The sequence below is a fragment of the Crinia signifera genome, chromosome 2 (genome assembly GCF_055691185.1).
Source record: "Crinia signifera chromosome 2, ASM5569118v1, whole genome shotgun sequence".
Taxonomy (NCBI): Eukaryota; Metazoa; Chordata; class Amphibia; order Anura; family Myobatrachidae; genus Crinia; species Crinia signifera.
The window spans coordinates 14,004,230-14,020,741 of NC_139218.1; the positions used below are offsets into that span (position 1 = coordinate 14,004,230).

Sequence of the window (16,512 nt, forward strand, 5' to 3'; positions counted from 1 at the left end):
TAGCTGCAATAGGAGGGGGGAAGTGGCAATACTACATTATATATCAGGCCTGGACATACACATAATACATGGGGATTGGCACAGCAATACCCCATTTACATGTACTTTACTCCCACCTAATACATACTATTATCCTTTGTACAAACATTTATTAAGGTATAGCCTAGCACATCTACATATCGTAAGCATACAGTACTATATGCCAATGATTTGCAAACAGGGTCCAGTGAGTGCCTCTTGGCACTTACAGCAATGTCCTTGGTTGGAAGTAAAGTACCAACTAAACATTTATGGTCAATGTAATAGGTAAAACCAGTGCTTGTGGCTTCCGATCATAAATGATGTGGACAAGCAGAAACTAGTCCTGCCCCTCACATGTAACAGCAGGGTACCCCCCCCCCCCCCTATGTCATACACACAAAAAACAGCCGGGTAACCCCCACAACTCCCACACACACCTAACCTCAATATCTCTCTCACACACACACATAACAGCAGGGTACCCCCGTATAACACACACATGTAACAGCAGGGTACCCCCCATGTCATACACACACGTAACAGCCGAGTAACCCCCATATCTCACACACACGTAACCCCAATATCTCGCTCACACACACGTAACAGCCAGGTTACCCCCATATCTCCAACACACACGTAACAGCAGGGTCACCCCCATATCTCTCTCACACACGTAACAGCAGGGTCACCCCCATATCTCCATCACACACGTAACAGCAGGGTCACCCCCATATCTCTCACACACACACACGTAACAGCAGGGTCACCCCCATATCTCTCTCACACACACGTAACAGCAGGGTCACCCCCATATCTCTCTCACACACGTAACAGCAGGGTCACCCCCATAACTCTCTCACACACACGTAACAGCAGGGTTACCCCCATATCTCTCATACACACACACACGTAACAGCAGGGTCACCCCCATATCTCTCACACACACACGTAACAGCAGGGTCACCCCCATATCTCTCACACACACACGTAACAGCAGGGTCACCCCCATATCTCTCTCACACACACGTAACAGCAGGGTCACCCCCATATCTCTCTCACACACGTAACAGCAGGGTCACCCCCATATCTCTCTCACACACGTAACAGCAGGGTCACCCCCATATCTCTCTCACACACGTAACAGCAGGGTCACCCCCATATCTCTCTCACACACACACGTAACAGCAGGGTCACCCCCATATCTCTCACACACACACACGTAACAGCAGGGTCACCCCCATATCTCTCTCACACACACACATAACAGCAGGGTCACCCCCATATCTCTCTCACACACGTAACAGCAGGGTCACCCCCATATCTCTCTCACACACACACACGTAACAGCAGGGTCACCCCCATATCTCTCTCACACACACACGTAACAGCAGGGTCACCTCCATATCTCTCTCACACACGTAACAGCAGGGTCACCCCCATATCTCTCTCACACACACACACACGTAACAGCAGGGTCACCCCCATATCTCTCTCACACACACACGTAACAGCAGGGTCACCCCCATATCTCTCACACACACGTAACAGCAGGGTCACCCCCATATCTCTCACACACACGTAACAGCAGGGTCACTCCCATATATCTCTCTCACACACACACACGTAACAGCAGGGTCACCCCCATATCTCTCACACACACACGTAACAGCAGGGTCACCCCCATATCTCTCACACACACACACACACACACGTAACAGCAGGGTCACCCCCATATCTCTCTCTCACACACATACACACGTAACAGCAGGGTCACACCCATATCTCTTTCACACACACACGTAACAGCAGGGTCACCCCCATATCTCTCTCACACACACACACACACACACACACACGTAACAGCAGGGTCACCCCCATATCTCTCTCACACACACACGTAACAGCAGGGTCACCCCCATATCTCTCTCACACACACACACACACGTAACAGCAGGGTCACCCCCATATCTCTCACACACACACACGTAACAGCAGGGTCACCCCCATATCTCTCACACACACACACACACACACACGTAACAGAAGGGTCACCCCCATATCTCTCTCACACACACACACGTAACAGCAGGGTCACCCCCATATCTCTCTCACACACACACACACACGTAACAGCAGGGTCACCCCCATATCTCTCTCACACACACACACGTAACAGCAAGGTCACCCCCATATCTCTCTCACACACAAACAAGCAGGGTACCCCCCGTATCGCACACATGTAACGGCAGGGTACCACCGTATCTCTCACACGCACACACACGTAAAAGAACAGGGTCACCCCCATATCTCTCACACACACGTAACAGCAGGGTCACCCCCATATCTCTCTCACACACACACACATAACAGCAGGGTCACCCCCATATCTCTCTCACACACGTAACAGCAGGGTCACCCCCATATCTCTCTCTCTCACACACGTAACAGCAGGGTCACCCCCATATCTCTCTCACACACACACGTAACAGCAGGGTCACCCCCATATCTCTCTCACACACACACACACGTAACAGCAGGGTCACCCCCATATCTCTCACACACACGTAACAGCAGGGTCACCCCCATATCTCTCACACACACGTAACAGCAGGGTCACTCCCATATATCTCTCTCACACACACACACACGTAACAGCAGGGTCACCCCCATATCTCTCACACACACACGTAACAGCAGGGTCACCCCCATATCTCTCACACACACACACACGTAACAGCAGGGTCACCCCCATATCTCTCTCTCACACACACACGTAACAGCAGGGTCACACCCATATCTCTTTCACACACACACGTAACAGCAGGGTCACCCCCATATCTCTCTCACACACACACACACACACGTAACAGCAGGGTCACCCCCATATCTCTCTCACACACACGTAACAGCAGGGTCACCCCCATATCTCTCTCACACACACACACACACACACGTAACAGCAGGGTCACCCCCATATCTCTCACACACACACACACACACACACGTAACAGCAGGGTCACCCCCATATCTCTCTCTCTCACACACACACACGTAACAGAAGGGTCACCCCCATATCTCTCTCACACACACACACACACGTAACAGCAGGGTCACCCCCATATCTCTCTCACACACACACACACGTAACAGCAGGGTCACCCCCATATCTCTCTCACACACACACACGTAACAGCAAGGTCACCCCCATATCTCTCTCACACACAAACAAGCAGGGTACCCCCCGTATCGCACACATGTAACGGCAGGGTACCACCGTATCTCTCACACGCACACACACGTAAAAGAACAGGGTCACCCCCATATCTCTCACACACACGTAACAGCAGGGTCACCCCCATATCTCTCGCACATACACGTAACAGCAGGGTCACCCCCATATCTCTCTCACATACACGTAACAGCAGGGTCACCCCCATATCTCTCTCACATACACGTAACAGCAGGGTCACCCCCATATCTCTCTCTATCACATACACGTAACAGCAGGGTCACCCCCATATCTCACACACACACATAACAGCAGGGTCACCCCCATATCTCTCACACACACAACAAGCAGGGTACTCCCGTATAACACACACGAAACAGCAGGGCACCCCCGTATCGCACACACGTAACCGCAGGGCACCCCCGTATCGCACACACGTAACCGCAGGGCACCCCCGTATCGCACACACGTAACCGCAGGGCACCCCCGTATCGCACACACGTAACCGCAGGGCACCCCCGTATCGCACACACGTAACCGCAGGGCCCCCCCATATCGCACACACGTAACCGCAGGGCACCCCCATATCGCACACACGTAACCGCAGGGCCCCCTAATATCGCACACACGTAACGGCAGGGCACCCCCATATCGCACACAGGTAACGGCAGGGCACCCCCATATCGCACACAGGTAACGGCAGGGCACCCCCATATCGCACACAGGTAACGGCAGGGCACCCCCATATCGCACACAGGTAACGGCAGGGCACCCCCATATCGCACACAGGTAACGGCAGGGCACCCCCATATCGCACACACGTAACGGCAGGGCACCCCCGTATCGCACACAGGTAACGGCAGGGCACCCCCGTATCGCACACACGTAACCGCAGGGCACCCCCGTATCGCACACACGTAACCGCAGGGCACCCCCGTATCGCACACACGTAACCGCAGGGCACCCCCGTTTCGCACACACGTAACCGCAGGGCACCCCCGTATCGCACACACGTAACCGCAGGGCACCCCCGTATCGCACACACGTAACCGCAGGGCACCCCCGTATCGCACACACGTAACCGCAGGGCACCCCCGTTTCGCACACACGTAACCGCAGGGCACCCCTGTATCGCACACACGTAACCGCAGGGCACCCCCCGTATCGCACACACGTAACCGCAGGGCACCCCCGTATCGCACACACGTAACCGCAGGGCCCCCCCGTATCGCACACACGTAACCGCAGGGCACCCCCATATCGCACACACGTAACCGCAGGGCACCCCCATATCGCACACACGTAACCGCAGGGCCCCCTAATATCGCACACACGTAACGGCAGGGCACCCCCATATCGCACACAGGTAACGGCAGGGCACCCCCATATCGCACACAGGTAACGGCAGGGCACCCCCATATCGCACACAGGTAACGGCAGGGCACCCCCATATCGCACAAAGGTAACGGCAGGGCACCCCCATATCGCACACAGGTAACGGCAGGGCACCCCCATATCGCACACAGGTAACGGCAGGGCACCCCCATATCGCACACACGTAACGGCAGGGCACCCCCATATCGCACACAGGTAACGGCAGGGCACCCCCATATCGCACACAGGTAACGGCAGGGCACCCCCATATCGCACACACGTAACGGCAGGGCACCCCCATATCGCACACACGTAACGGCAGGGTACCCCCATAGCGCACACACGTAACAGCAGGGTACCCCCATATCGCACACACGTAACAGCAGGGTACCCCCATATCACACACATGTAAAAGCAGGGTACCCCCATATCACACACATGTAAAAGCAGGGTACCCCATATCGCACGTAACAGCTGAAGATCAGTATAGATCACACATATAACCACAGGGTCCACCAATATTACACACAAAGGCCACAGCCAGTAGAATGAGCAGCACATCTCGCCCTCTCAGGGGTCTCAGTCGGCGGCCATGTTACCCAGATCCCTCCCTGCCGCCGCCGGGACCAGGTCACCTACGAGCCGTGAAGAAGACTGGGGGGAAGCTGGGCCATACTCACCCACACATAGCGCCGTCAGCAGTAAACACAGCGCCCTCCAGCCACAGGGAGACCCCGAACCCCTCACCGCAGCCATCCCCTCAGTGCGACCGCTCCACAGCCACTGCCACAGCCCCGCCCCCGACACGCCGAGCTGCCTCCGCATTGGCTCACAGGCCGGCCCTCTGCCTGACGTCACAATCAAATCAGCATTCCATTGGATTCTAGGCCTGCCCATCACGCTGGGACAAGGCTGCTCCTGATTAGCTGAGCGGAGAGGCAGATCTCGGCGCTAATTGGTCAGTGATGGGTGACGTAAAGCAGCGGAGGGTGGCAGAAGGGGGTTAATGTCTGTGATTGTCTTCTGCCGCTCCGTGACCGTGGTGGGTTCTCGGCGTGGACCTGTCGTGATCCGGTCGCCCGTGGTTGTGTCATTGTCCCTACACAGGTGACTGCCCGAGACGCCGCACTGACAGTGGATACATCTGTAGCTCAGTCACCGGCTGATCCTCGCACGGCGGCTCGTTGGTCTAGGGGTATGATTCTCGCTTAGGGTGCGAGAGGTCCCGGGTTCAAATCCCGGACGAGCCCTTCTTTTATAACGGCAGATAAGGGGGCAGTATTATAATTTATTAACAGGTTCTTCTATAGCTCAGCAAATTCCAGTAATAAAACAAACTGGGGAGTTACAGACAGACATGGAGGTCGGAGGGTCCTGCTCTACGGGAAACAGAGATTGATACACAAGGATATCCTGTATATATTTTTGTGTGACTCAGTAATCTCTGGCCTAGTCGGCGACCGTGCACACACTCATCCCTGCGCCGTCGCCACAGACACACACACTCACCTCTGCGCCGTCGCCACAGACACGCGCTCATCTATGCGCCCACGTCACAGACACATCCCTGCGCCCACGCCACAGGCACGCACTGATCCCTGCGTCGTCGCCACAGACACAATCATCCCTGCGCCATCTGCAGACACACGCTCATCTCTGTGCCGTCGCCACATACACGCACTCATCTCTGCGCCATTGCCACAGACACGCACTCATCTCTGCTCCCACGCCACAGGCACGTACTGATCCCTGCGTCGTGGCCACAGACACACACACACTCATCCCTGCGCCGTCCGCAGACACACGCTCATCTCTGCACCGTCGCCCCAAACACGCACTCATCTCTGCGCCGTAGCCCCAGACACACACGCATCTCTGCAACGTCGCCCCAAACACGCACTCATCTCTGCGCCGTAGCCCCAGACACGCACTCATCTCTGCGTCCCAGTGACATTTTATTGGCACATTGCGCTGCAAAATGCAGTGACAGGAGAGCTTTCTGATTGCCTAGTCTTTAGGAATAACCCCCTTAATGAAAATACAGCCTCAGTTTGGGGATTATTCAGACTTGATCGTAGACCTGTGATTTTGCAGGATGCCGGATAAATCGATCGACTGCACATGCATACTGATCGTAGCGCACATGCAGGAAGCCATTCTGTGAAAAAATCCAGCGTCTTTTTTGATCGTGAGCTGTTCTTAAGTTGATTGACAGGAAGCCGGCGATTGGGGGTGGTAACTAGATGTTTTCTGTCAGGGAAAACGCAGGCGTGCCCAGGTGTTTTCAGGAAAGACATGTGACGTCAGCTCCGCCCCCGATCAGCCTGTAGCGCAGCCGCAGAGTAAGTCCTGGGCTTCGCACGGACTGCATACACTGGGGAATCATTACATGATAAGTGATTTAAATAGATTTGCAGCTATTCGCCGACCCGCAAAATTTTCGCAAGCCATTAGCAGCCTTGCACAGGGCTGGATTTCACCCTGGCAGGGCGGTGGCTATCTGATCGCAGGGATCAGCAAATTAGCAGAGTAGCGAACTAGTCTGAATGACCCCGTATTTTAGGGACTAGTTTCTCCGTAATATGAAGCACAGCAATAACGTGTCTGGCTCCTGATGAATTCAGTAATGCTGATTGAACCCATAAGAGGTGCAATTTAACTTTCTAATGTCTTATTGGCGACATTTCTTGGCCTGAGACGTCGCTATGTTAATGCACTCTGCAGAATGCTTTGCCAACCTCAGCGGTGAGAAGCTACTGGTCACAGAGGGTTAATTCCAGAGTCCAATGTCATAAAAGGGTAAGTAAGGGAGAGGGGTATATGCTGCTATACAGGGCGTGTCACCGCACGGTGACTGTGTAAGTGGCAGATCGGTACTTGCAGCAAGGATTACCCGTAATTATGTTGCAACGAGAACGGGACGGCAGCCAGATTTATGTTGGCATAGAGTAATGCTCTGTGTGTGCACAATGTCTTGGGGCAGTAGCTGCTACATTAAAATAAAGGGTCTCATAAGTAAAAATGCGGACGGATCTGCAAAGTGCGAATGCGCTACAGAAATCTACTGCAGACTGCGTGTGGGCATACGCACATGGAGGCAGAGGAGGGTCCGATATGTCCATTGGTGGATAGCTCTCTCGACAGACATTTCTGTGCGACAACCATGGCCTCCGAGAGGGGGGTGGGAGCGGGTACTAATTACCTGGGCCTGGGCTTGCTGAGACAGCGTGAGAGCTCATGCTGAGAGCCTGCTGTCAGCACAGCACATGCTGTAGGTGTGTGCTGCTGCTGCTGAGGGGCGGCGGGCGACAATAACACTCCCCCCTCGACTTTAGAGTGTTTTTTCACCCCTAAATGTTTTGGGGGTGTGGCCTAATCGTGGGAGGCGGTCATGTGCAGTACTGTCACCGCTACTGCAAGTGAACTGACCCTGGCATCTGTCAGTTGCATTGCACAGGCGCTGGGATTCTGGCCGGCGGGGGGATACGGAGACCCTCCAAGGGTCAGATAGGAGCCACCGCTGATCACCACTATATCATAATAACAATTTTATTGGTAGTTGCCCCTTAAGTAAGTTGCCCTAGTGCCCCAGATGCCCCACATACCGTAATCTAGCCCAGAAGGGGTGGGTGTCAGTCCTGAGACTAATGGTGACAGTTGCAGGCGGAACACCAGTGAATGACTCACGAGGACGGACGGATAATCGTCACTCATTGGCCATATAAACGTGGCGCACACCGCAAGGTGCCATACCGAGGGCATGGTTACACTACCCATGCAAGGCCCCACAGAGGCCCAAGTACTTTATACCCACCTACCCACCTCCTCTTGTGATGCCCCTGCATGTATCCTAGTAATAGGGATGGCCATCATTGCAATTGCCATCGATGCTTGCCAGTGATGGCAATTCTGCATCTGGCCATCGATAGTGATAAACTATGCAATGGATGACCATCGATAGTTTTACATATCGATGATCATCCATTGTGCTTAATTGATTGGCCTGTGGGCCAATCAAAACACTGGGGGCGGGGCACCGCAGGTGTCAGGGGGCAGAGCTATGCTCTGTGTCCCGGCACTTAGAAAGAAAAAAAACACAAAACATTGTTCTGCTGTTCCAGCGATGGAGGGAAACCATCTAGTTCTCCCCCATCGATGGTAAAAGTAGATTTCGAATCATCGATGGTCGATGGCCATCCCTACCTAGCAATAATGTTAAAACATGTATTCAGCCACATCCGCGCCCACAGAAACACAGGCACATATAACATAAGTATGTAAGAGAGGGTGACGCCAGTGTCTCTTGCTGATTATACAGGTCTGAGCGTGCCAGCCAGTGCATTAGGCATCACCCGCAGTGCCAGCATTATACTCTACTTCCCAAGTACACGTTGACACCTGCGAGATGCATCGAGACATACACGCTCAGAATACCATATAAGGACTGGGGGGCACGGCATTGGTTAAGTGAGGGGGGTTGGCACCATAGAACCCTGCTCTGGCCCATATGATATCTACAAACACCTGGGGAAGTCACCTGTCTCTACACAGATACTGCACCTGCAGAACAGACCCCTCGTGTATAGCTGTATTATGCCCCAATTCCTCACAGCGTTCCGGTTACCTGGTTAGGCAGGAAAGACCAGACTGTGTCCTGATCCGGACAGCTTTGTCCCTGGGTCTGGAATTGGGAATGGGGGAGGGGGGGGGGGCATATTTCTATACCCCTTTTCCACCATAGTCCTGGGTCTGACCCGGGATTTGGAACACGGGTCAGACCTGGATTATCCCCAGGTCAGCACTGTTTTCACTGCACATGGGTAATCCAGCCCTCCTCGGTATGCGGTCACTAGGTCGACATGACACAGGTCCACATGCATTGGGTTGACCACTGTAGGTCAACATGCCTTATGTTGACAACTTCAAAGGGTCGACAGGGTCATAAGGTCGACATATGCCAACTTAGGTCAACAATGGGAAGGTTGACAGTGAAAACTGGTTCTTCACTTTTTTTGGGGGATCCGACATGTGCCGACAGGCGGTATTTCATGCCCTACCATCCACTAGGGCAGGCATTCTCAACCACGGTCCTCAGGGCACACTAACAGGGCAGGTTTTACTGATATCCAGGCTTCAGCACAGGTGACTTAATTAGTATCTGAGGGATTCTGATCAAACCACCTGTGCTGAAGCCTGGATATCAGTAAGAGCTGCACTGTTGGTGCGCCCTGAGGACCGTGGTTGGGAATGCCTGCACTAGGGCATGATGGGAGAATATAATAGTGTGGCAAGCAAAGCGTAGCGCAGAGCCCAAAGCATGGGGAGCTTAGCGAGACATGCGAGGGAACTCGGTGCACTTTTTCGGTGTCCATGTCGACATTTGGAACAAAAAAAACCCTGAAAACACTGTGTTGACCCTTTGACTGTTGACCTTCCATTGTTGACCTAATTCATGTGTCGTCCTTATGACCCTGTCGACCTAAATCCATGTCGACCTTTTGAAGGTGTCAACTTAAGGCCTGTCATCCTTCAGTGGTCGACCCAATGTGTTGACCTTTGTTGGATTGACCCAATGACCGATAACCTTCTCCCCATGATGTAGACGGGACCCGGCTTACCCGTTTGGTTATGGTATAAAGGGTCTACAGAGTCTAGGTCGACTGTCATTAGGTTGACACCAGGAGGTTGACGCGCACAAAGTCACCATAGTCAAAAGGTCAACAAATGAAAAGGTCAACATACTTTGGTCCCCATCGGAGTCCAGGCGGATGGAAAAGTGAACAAAAAAGGGATAAATTCCCCAAAACGCATGTTGAACTTTTCATGTGTCGACATTCTGCACTGTGCCAGTATCCAATCAATAGGTTGACGGCGTCTCTTGGTCGACAGTCAATATGTTGACACATTAAAAGGTTGACATTACCAAAAGGTGACACATGAACAGGTCAACCCAAGTTTTTCAGGATTTTTTTTTTTAAACCGACTTGTTCTTACTTCACGATCCAAGTGGGCATAGAGGGCGAGGACAGTAGTGTGCTGAGCGCAGCGAGCGCACTATCACCCCTATTACACTGCACCTCGGACCCGGGTTATTGCCGGGTTGGTGATGTGTCTTATAACCTGGGTCGACCCATCAATTCGACCCTGGAAGACGTTCGTGGGGCAGCGCTGACCTGTTCGCTAGGCTACGAGTATAAGCAGCCTAGCGGACGGTCTGAATAAGGCCCTTTATCTCACTCCAAGATTTGATAAACCTCAAGAACTCTACATTTTGGGGTAAAGTATTTTCTTGACATTTATTTTTCTCTGTAACACTGTCCAGTGTGTTCAATGTATACAGTGTATCCTATTCTGTATACAAGAGGGTGGGGGAGTTCTCTATACATACGCTTTGGACTTTCTAATAAATGTACGAAAAAGAATTTATATGATAGAATCTGCTGCTGATAAATATGATGTCATCACCTTGGAATGCAGTGACCTTTGACCCTTCTCATCAGTGATGTTGGGGTGGGGTCAGGCACAAGTAAATCAGTCATATGTCAGACATTGCACATACACGTTTACAGATGTGGCCTCTGCTAACACCCCAGCATTCTCTATGTCGCCTGTGTCCCTCTGCACAGGGCCGCCAATAGAAACTGCAGGGGTCCAGGGCTGACAGAATTGGCAGCCCCCCGTTCCAAAACTCCCATCGTACTTGTAAGACCTCCGGTGTCCGCAGCACAAGCCGCGCTACACCATCTCTACATCGCTTCAAAGGAAATGTGAACCTTGTTTATGACAAACTATACGAGTCCTGGGCCCCCTTTCTGTCCGGGCCCAGAACTGGTGGGCCGGCAGTCCCACCCTGATGGTGGCCCAGGCCCATGGTGACGGTCAGCGTTGTATTGGGTGTTGTATCTGCATCCAGTTCTCCAGTAGGGCTTTGTAAACAGTGTGAACAGGAGTTGGGTCCCAGGAGGATCGGACATGTGTGCCCCCGGCTATAGGTCAGCAGCGACTCTCCAACTGTGTTGTTGCTGCTGACGGGCCGCTGATGACGGACTCCTAGCTCTAACACAGCTGGAAGCTGCAGGTCGCCCGCCCCTGTAGCAGATTAGGGAGGTTTAATGTCCCTTTAACAGTGCAGCCCTCCCCCAACAATGTGGAAACACTGAGTCAGTGAGATGAGTCCCTGCTGACCCAGCCACATGTGCAGGCTGTTGTGATGTCTGCTGGCGGCGTGTGATTGCCCAGCTGTTACTCACACAGCGCAGGCGTGGGACGCACGCTTCTTCAGCGATGATGTGTCACATTGCACAGTGCACTCGCAAGGAGGCTCACTGAGGGCCTGATTCTGGTTAGATCAGCACCTGGCGTATTCGCACCAGGGGCCGATGTTTGCGCTCTGCGCATATTCGCATATGCACATGTGCAGGGCCGCTTTGCGGATATGCGTTCGCACGGGGGGGGGGGGGGGGGGCAGGGCCGGGGGGAGGGAGGGGGGGTGGTACCTGTATAAAAAATTGCTGCCCCGGCGTCCCTGCAGTGCTGGGGCGGTCAGGGGTGTCCGTGCCGTAGGGGTACTTGCGGCGCCGTCATGTGTATAAAGCTGGCTGCGGCCGGCGGGGTCTCTGTAGTGAATAGCAAATAACTAGCGCTTCCGGTGCCGCCGCGCGCATAGCGCTAGTTATTTGCTATTCACTACAGGGACCCCTACGGCACGGACACCCCTGACCGCCCCAGCACTGCAGGGACGCCGGGGCAGCAATTTTTTTACACAGTTCGCTGGGGGTGAGGGGCGAACTGCCGCCCTCCAGGTGCCGGCGCCCTAGGCAAATGCCTAGAGCTGCCTAGTGGTGGCGCCGGCCATGGGGGGGGGGGCTGCCCAGGAAACCGCTGGGTGTCCCCATGCGAATACTGGTGCTACAGATCCAATCATGCAGGAGTACGGGAGATGACGACGCTTATGCATCATGGCATCTTCACTTCCAAAGCAGTATAACTGCGCGGTAACAGGACTTTTAGGGAAGATGAAATCAAAGCGTTACCGGCGTTAGATACTAGAACTATTCCTAGGCTGACATTGCCACCAAATGGCATCATCATGGAGCATATTCTTGTTATCACTCGTCATGAATGTGTGCAGACGTGGCCAATGACAGTTAGAGGGCCACTAACCTTACTGGCTGGAGGAGTCTGCAGCTGCATTAATAACCCTGCTGTAAATCGCAAACTGATCATGATAATTGTGTCTGATTGGTTGCATTAGGTAAAACCACACCCATTTATGCAAAACATGCTAAAACTGCTGGAACAGTGATTCAATAGTCGCTTTACACTGCATTATGCACAAGTTATAGAACATTTCCCACTCCGCTGGGGGAGGGGACCAATGTTCCCTCTAATTTTACGAAGGCTGTGTGCGGCTAAAGATTTTGTCTGTGCAACTTTGGAATGAAATTTACATTTTTGTGCGTCACTTATATATAACTGGAAAATGACGTTCAGCATTTGTGTTAACTTTACTTCAAAATGATATTAAACATTCAAAATACAGCACACAATGTAGTTAATGGGTGAAACACACATTAATTTAGTCCACAACTGCAAAAAGGGACCACTGCTGCTTTGTGCGCTCTGTTGTAATGTCTGTGCGCATGCTCGTCGAGTTGTGTGTGCGCGCACGTGCGCACAGCTTAGAGGGAACACTGGAGGGGACGTCTGCACCTACATATAGCGCGATAAAGGAATGGATATTTCTGTCTGTTTCCGTTCCCATTTCTGATGCTCCAAGGGCCTGATTCAGATCTGTTCGCTAGGCTGCGTATGTTCCCCCACCTGCAAATGGATGATTAAATCACAGGTGTGAGGTCATTCACGGGGGGATCACGCATGCGAGGGGGGGGGGGAGGCGTCAGCAGTGTGGGCAGCGTCTGGTGGACTCGCAAGGCTGCAACCAGAATAAGGTCCTTAGTAATTTGCAGCCTTGCAAGTCAACCAGAATAAGGTCCTTAGTAACGAGCAGAGACCCGCAGATCATCCAATGTGACTAATCAATACCCATAACATCCATTATGTCGACTTGTGCATTTCCTTCACCCCGATTCCCACAGAATCCTTCCTGTTCTGCGTATTTTGGTCACATAATGCATTTTGTCTGCGGCAGAATGAGGCGGAGGCACCGTCCGCTGCTGAATTAATGAGACGGTGGCAGCTGGGTATAGCAGGAGCAGCTGTAACCTCACACTGAGGCTTTGTGTGCTGCAGGCTCTGGCCCAGGATTGGGGGGGGGGCTGGGGTCATATTCTGAAACTGGCAGATGCCAAAATGTCAGTATCATCTATGGACACCAAAGTCTTTCATGTCACCATTATCCTCAGTGAATGAATGGCTGTGATTGTAGCAAGCTGGACAGTCCCAGGCAGCTGCTCCCATAATCTTCTGTGTTTTTCCTTCCAATGGTTAAAAAGGTTCTAACAACCTAATAAATATTTGTCTTTATTAAAGTCTCTCCCCCCCCCCCCCCCTATCCCAGAACAATTCTTTATACCCTCCTCTCTCACTGATATCATACAAAGCAAACAGTAACACAGCGCCACCCAGTGGCCAAGGGTGTGGATCGTTAGGTCTACAGTAAGATGGTCGACACCATTGGGTCGACATGCTGAAAGGTCAACATTTGTCTAGGTCTACATGGGTCTAGATCGACAGGTCATTAGGTCGACATGGGTTTAAGTTGACAGGTCATTAGGTCAACATGGGTTTAGATCAACAGGTCATTAGGTCGACACAAGCATTAGGTCGACAGTGAAAAGGTCGAAATGGGGTTTTTCCCTGTTTTTTTTATTTAAATGTCAAAAAACATTTGTGTCGGCACATATCAGCTCCAAAAACAGTAAAAAAAAAAACATGTCGACCTTTTGACTGTCGGCCTTGCCCATGTTGACCTAATGCTTTTGTGGACCTAATGCCATGTCGACCTAATGACCTGTCGACCTAAAGCCATGTCGACCTAATGACCTGTCTACCTAAACCCATGTCGACCTAGACCCATGTTGACCTTTCAACATGTCGACCTAATGGTGTCTACCCAATGCTTGTAAACCTAATGACCGTTTCCCGTGGCCAATTACACTTGAAGCGACAGATCACTGCTGGCCAATGACAGGGAGCGCACTGGTTTATTCAGCAAGAAGAGCACAGCAGTAATGACAGACTCTCCCTTACTGTATAACCAAAGCAATAAATACAACATTTAGCACGTGGCGCAGCTGTAACAGTAGCTGCGTTCCATCCCGAGCTCATGTTAGTAGCTCATGTTATAACTTTGTTTTTGATGACATATTTCTATGAACATTTCCGTTCAATGATGAACTTCTGCACTTCCAATAGAAAGTTACTGAAGGCAGAGCGATGGGACAACCAGGGTTAGGAACCACAAATTAGGAAATTCAATGTGCTACATTCTTGTGTTATGTACGAACCCTGTACATTTCCCCTGGATGAATGGACATTGATTCATATAGGGATAATGTTACGTCCCCATTGTAGGGATGTGCCTGAGGAACAATTACCTCTGGGTCATGTCTGAGAGACAACCACCTCCGGGTAATGCCCAAGGGACAACCACCTTAGGATGCCTTAGGAACATCACCATTGATCTTCTTAGGAACATCATCATTTGTGTCATGCCAGAGGGACAACCACCTCTGGGTCATGCCTTAGGGATAATCACCTCTGGGATATGGCTTGGCTTAGGAATATCATCCTCTGGGTCATGCCAGATGGACAACCACCTCTGGGTCATGCCTCAGGGATAACCACCTCTGGGTCATGCCTCAGGGATAACCACCTCTGGGTCATGCCTCAGGGACAACCACCTCTGGGTCATGCCTCAGGGATAACCACCTCTGGGTCATGCCTCAGGGATAACCACCTCTGGGTCATGCCTCAGGGACAACCACCTCTGGGTCATGCCTCAGGGATAACCACCTCTGGGTCATGCCTCAGGGACAACCACCTCTGGGTCATGCCTCAGGGATAACGGTACTTGTTTCCTAGCACGGCCACAACGATTTAGATCGTTGTGGTCGTAAGATAAAAAATCGGATCGATCGCATCGCATGCGATTTGGTCGCATACGATGCGACCGATCCGACCGACCGATTTTTCACCCGATTTATTTTTTTTTTTCACCAGATTTTTTTCAATTGCCCCCCCAAATGTTACTAAGTGGGCTAGACCCCACGATAGACGTCAACCCGAAGCGTGGCGAGCGCAGCGAGCCCGCGAGGGGCGGCGGTGCGCGTCCTCCGACCTTTTCATTCCCCTACTATCCACGTCGGCGTGGAGTTGAGAATATATAGTGTGGCGAGCGCAGCGAGCCACCGAGCCCGAAGCGTGGCGAGCGCAGCGAGCCCCGCGAGGGGACGCGTATAACTTCACAGGTATACGCGTCCCCTCGCGGGGCTCGCTGCGCTCGCCACGCTTCGGGCTCGGTGGCTCGCTGCGCTCGCCACACTATATATTCTCAACTCCACGCCGACGTGGATAGTAGGGGAATGAAAAGGTCGGAGGACGCGTACCGCCGCCCCTCGCGGGCTCGCTGCGCTCGCCACGCTTCGGGTTGACGTCTATCGTGGGGTCATGGCGGGCACATAAAAAATGTGAAATGGGTCATATTGGCCCATTTCACCTTTTTTATCATTTTTCCCTATGTGAGATGGACTTAATCAAGTCCATCTAATCTTGTGCCATTATAATGGCAGAAGACCAACGCGATCCTCCCGATTTCAATGTTAAAAGATTTTTTAACATTGAAGTCTATGGAAAAATCGGGTGAATCGGTCGGTCGCATCGCGGCCGATTTTAATTGGTCGCGACCGACCGATTGACCCGATTTC

At 52.3% G+C, this 16,512-nt stretch overlaps 1 protein-coding gene and 1 non-coding gene across 2 annotated transcripts in view; one reads left to right on the forward strand and one right to left on the reverse strand.

Moving 5' to 3' along the window:
- The window catches only part of MPZL1 (myelin protein zero like 1), a 34,182-nt gene extending 28,723 nt beyond the window's left edge, over positions 1–5,459 (reverse strand). The window contains exon 1 of the mRNA XM_083171582.1: positions 5,305–5,459. Within this exon, the coding sequence (XP_083027708.1) occupies positions 5,305–5,449 (145 nt within the window). The 5' untranslated portion in view covers positions 5,450–5,459. The remainder of the gene's footprint in view (positions 1–5,304) is intronic.
- Positions 5,460–5,802: 343 nt separating this feature from the next.
- Positions 5,803–5,874, forward strand: TRNAP-AGG (transfer RNA proline (anticodon AGG)). Its single transcript has one exon. It is a non-coding gene; the product is annotated as a tRNA-Pro (tRNA).
- Positions 5,875–16,512: the final 10,638 nt, after the last annotated feature.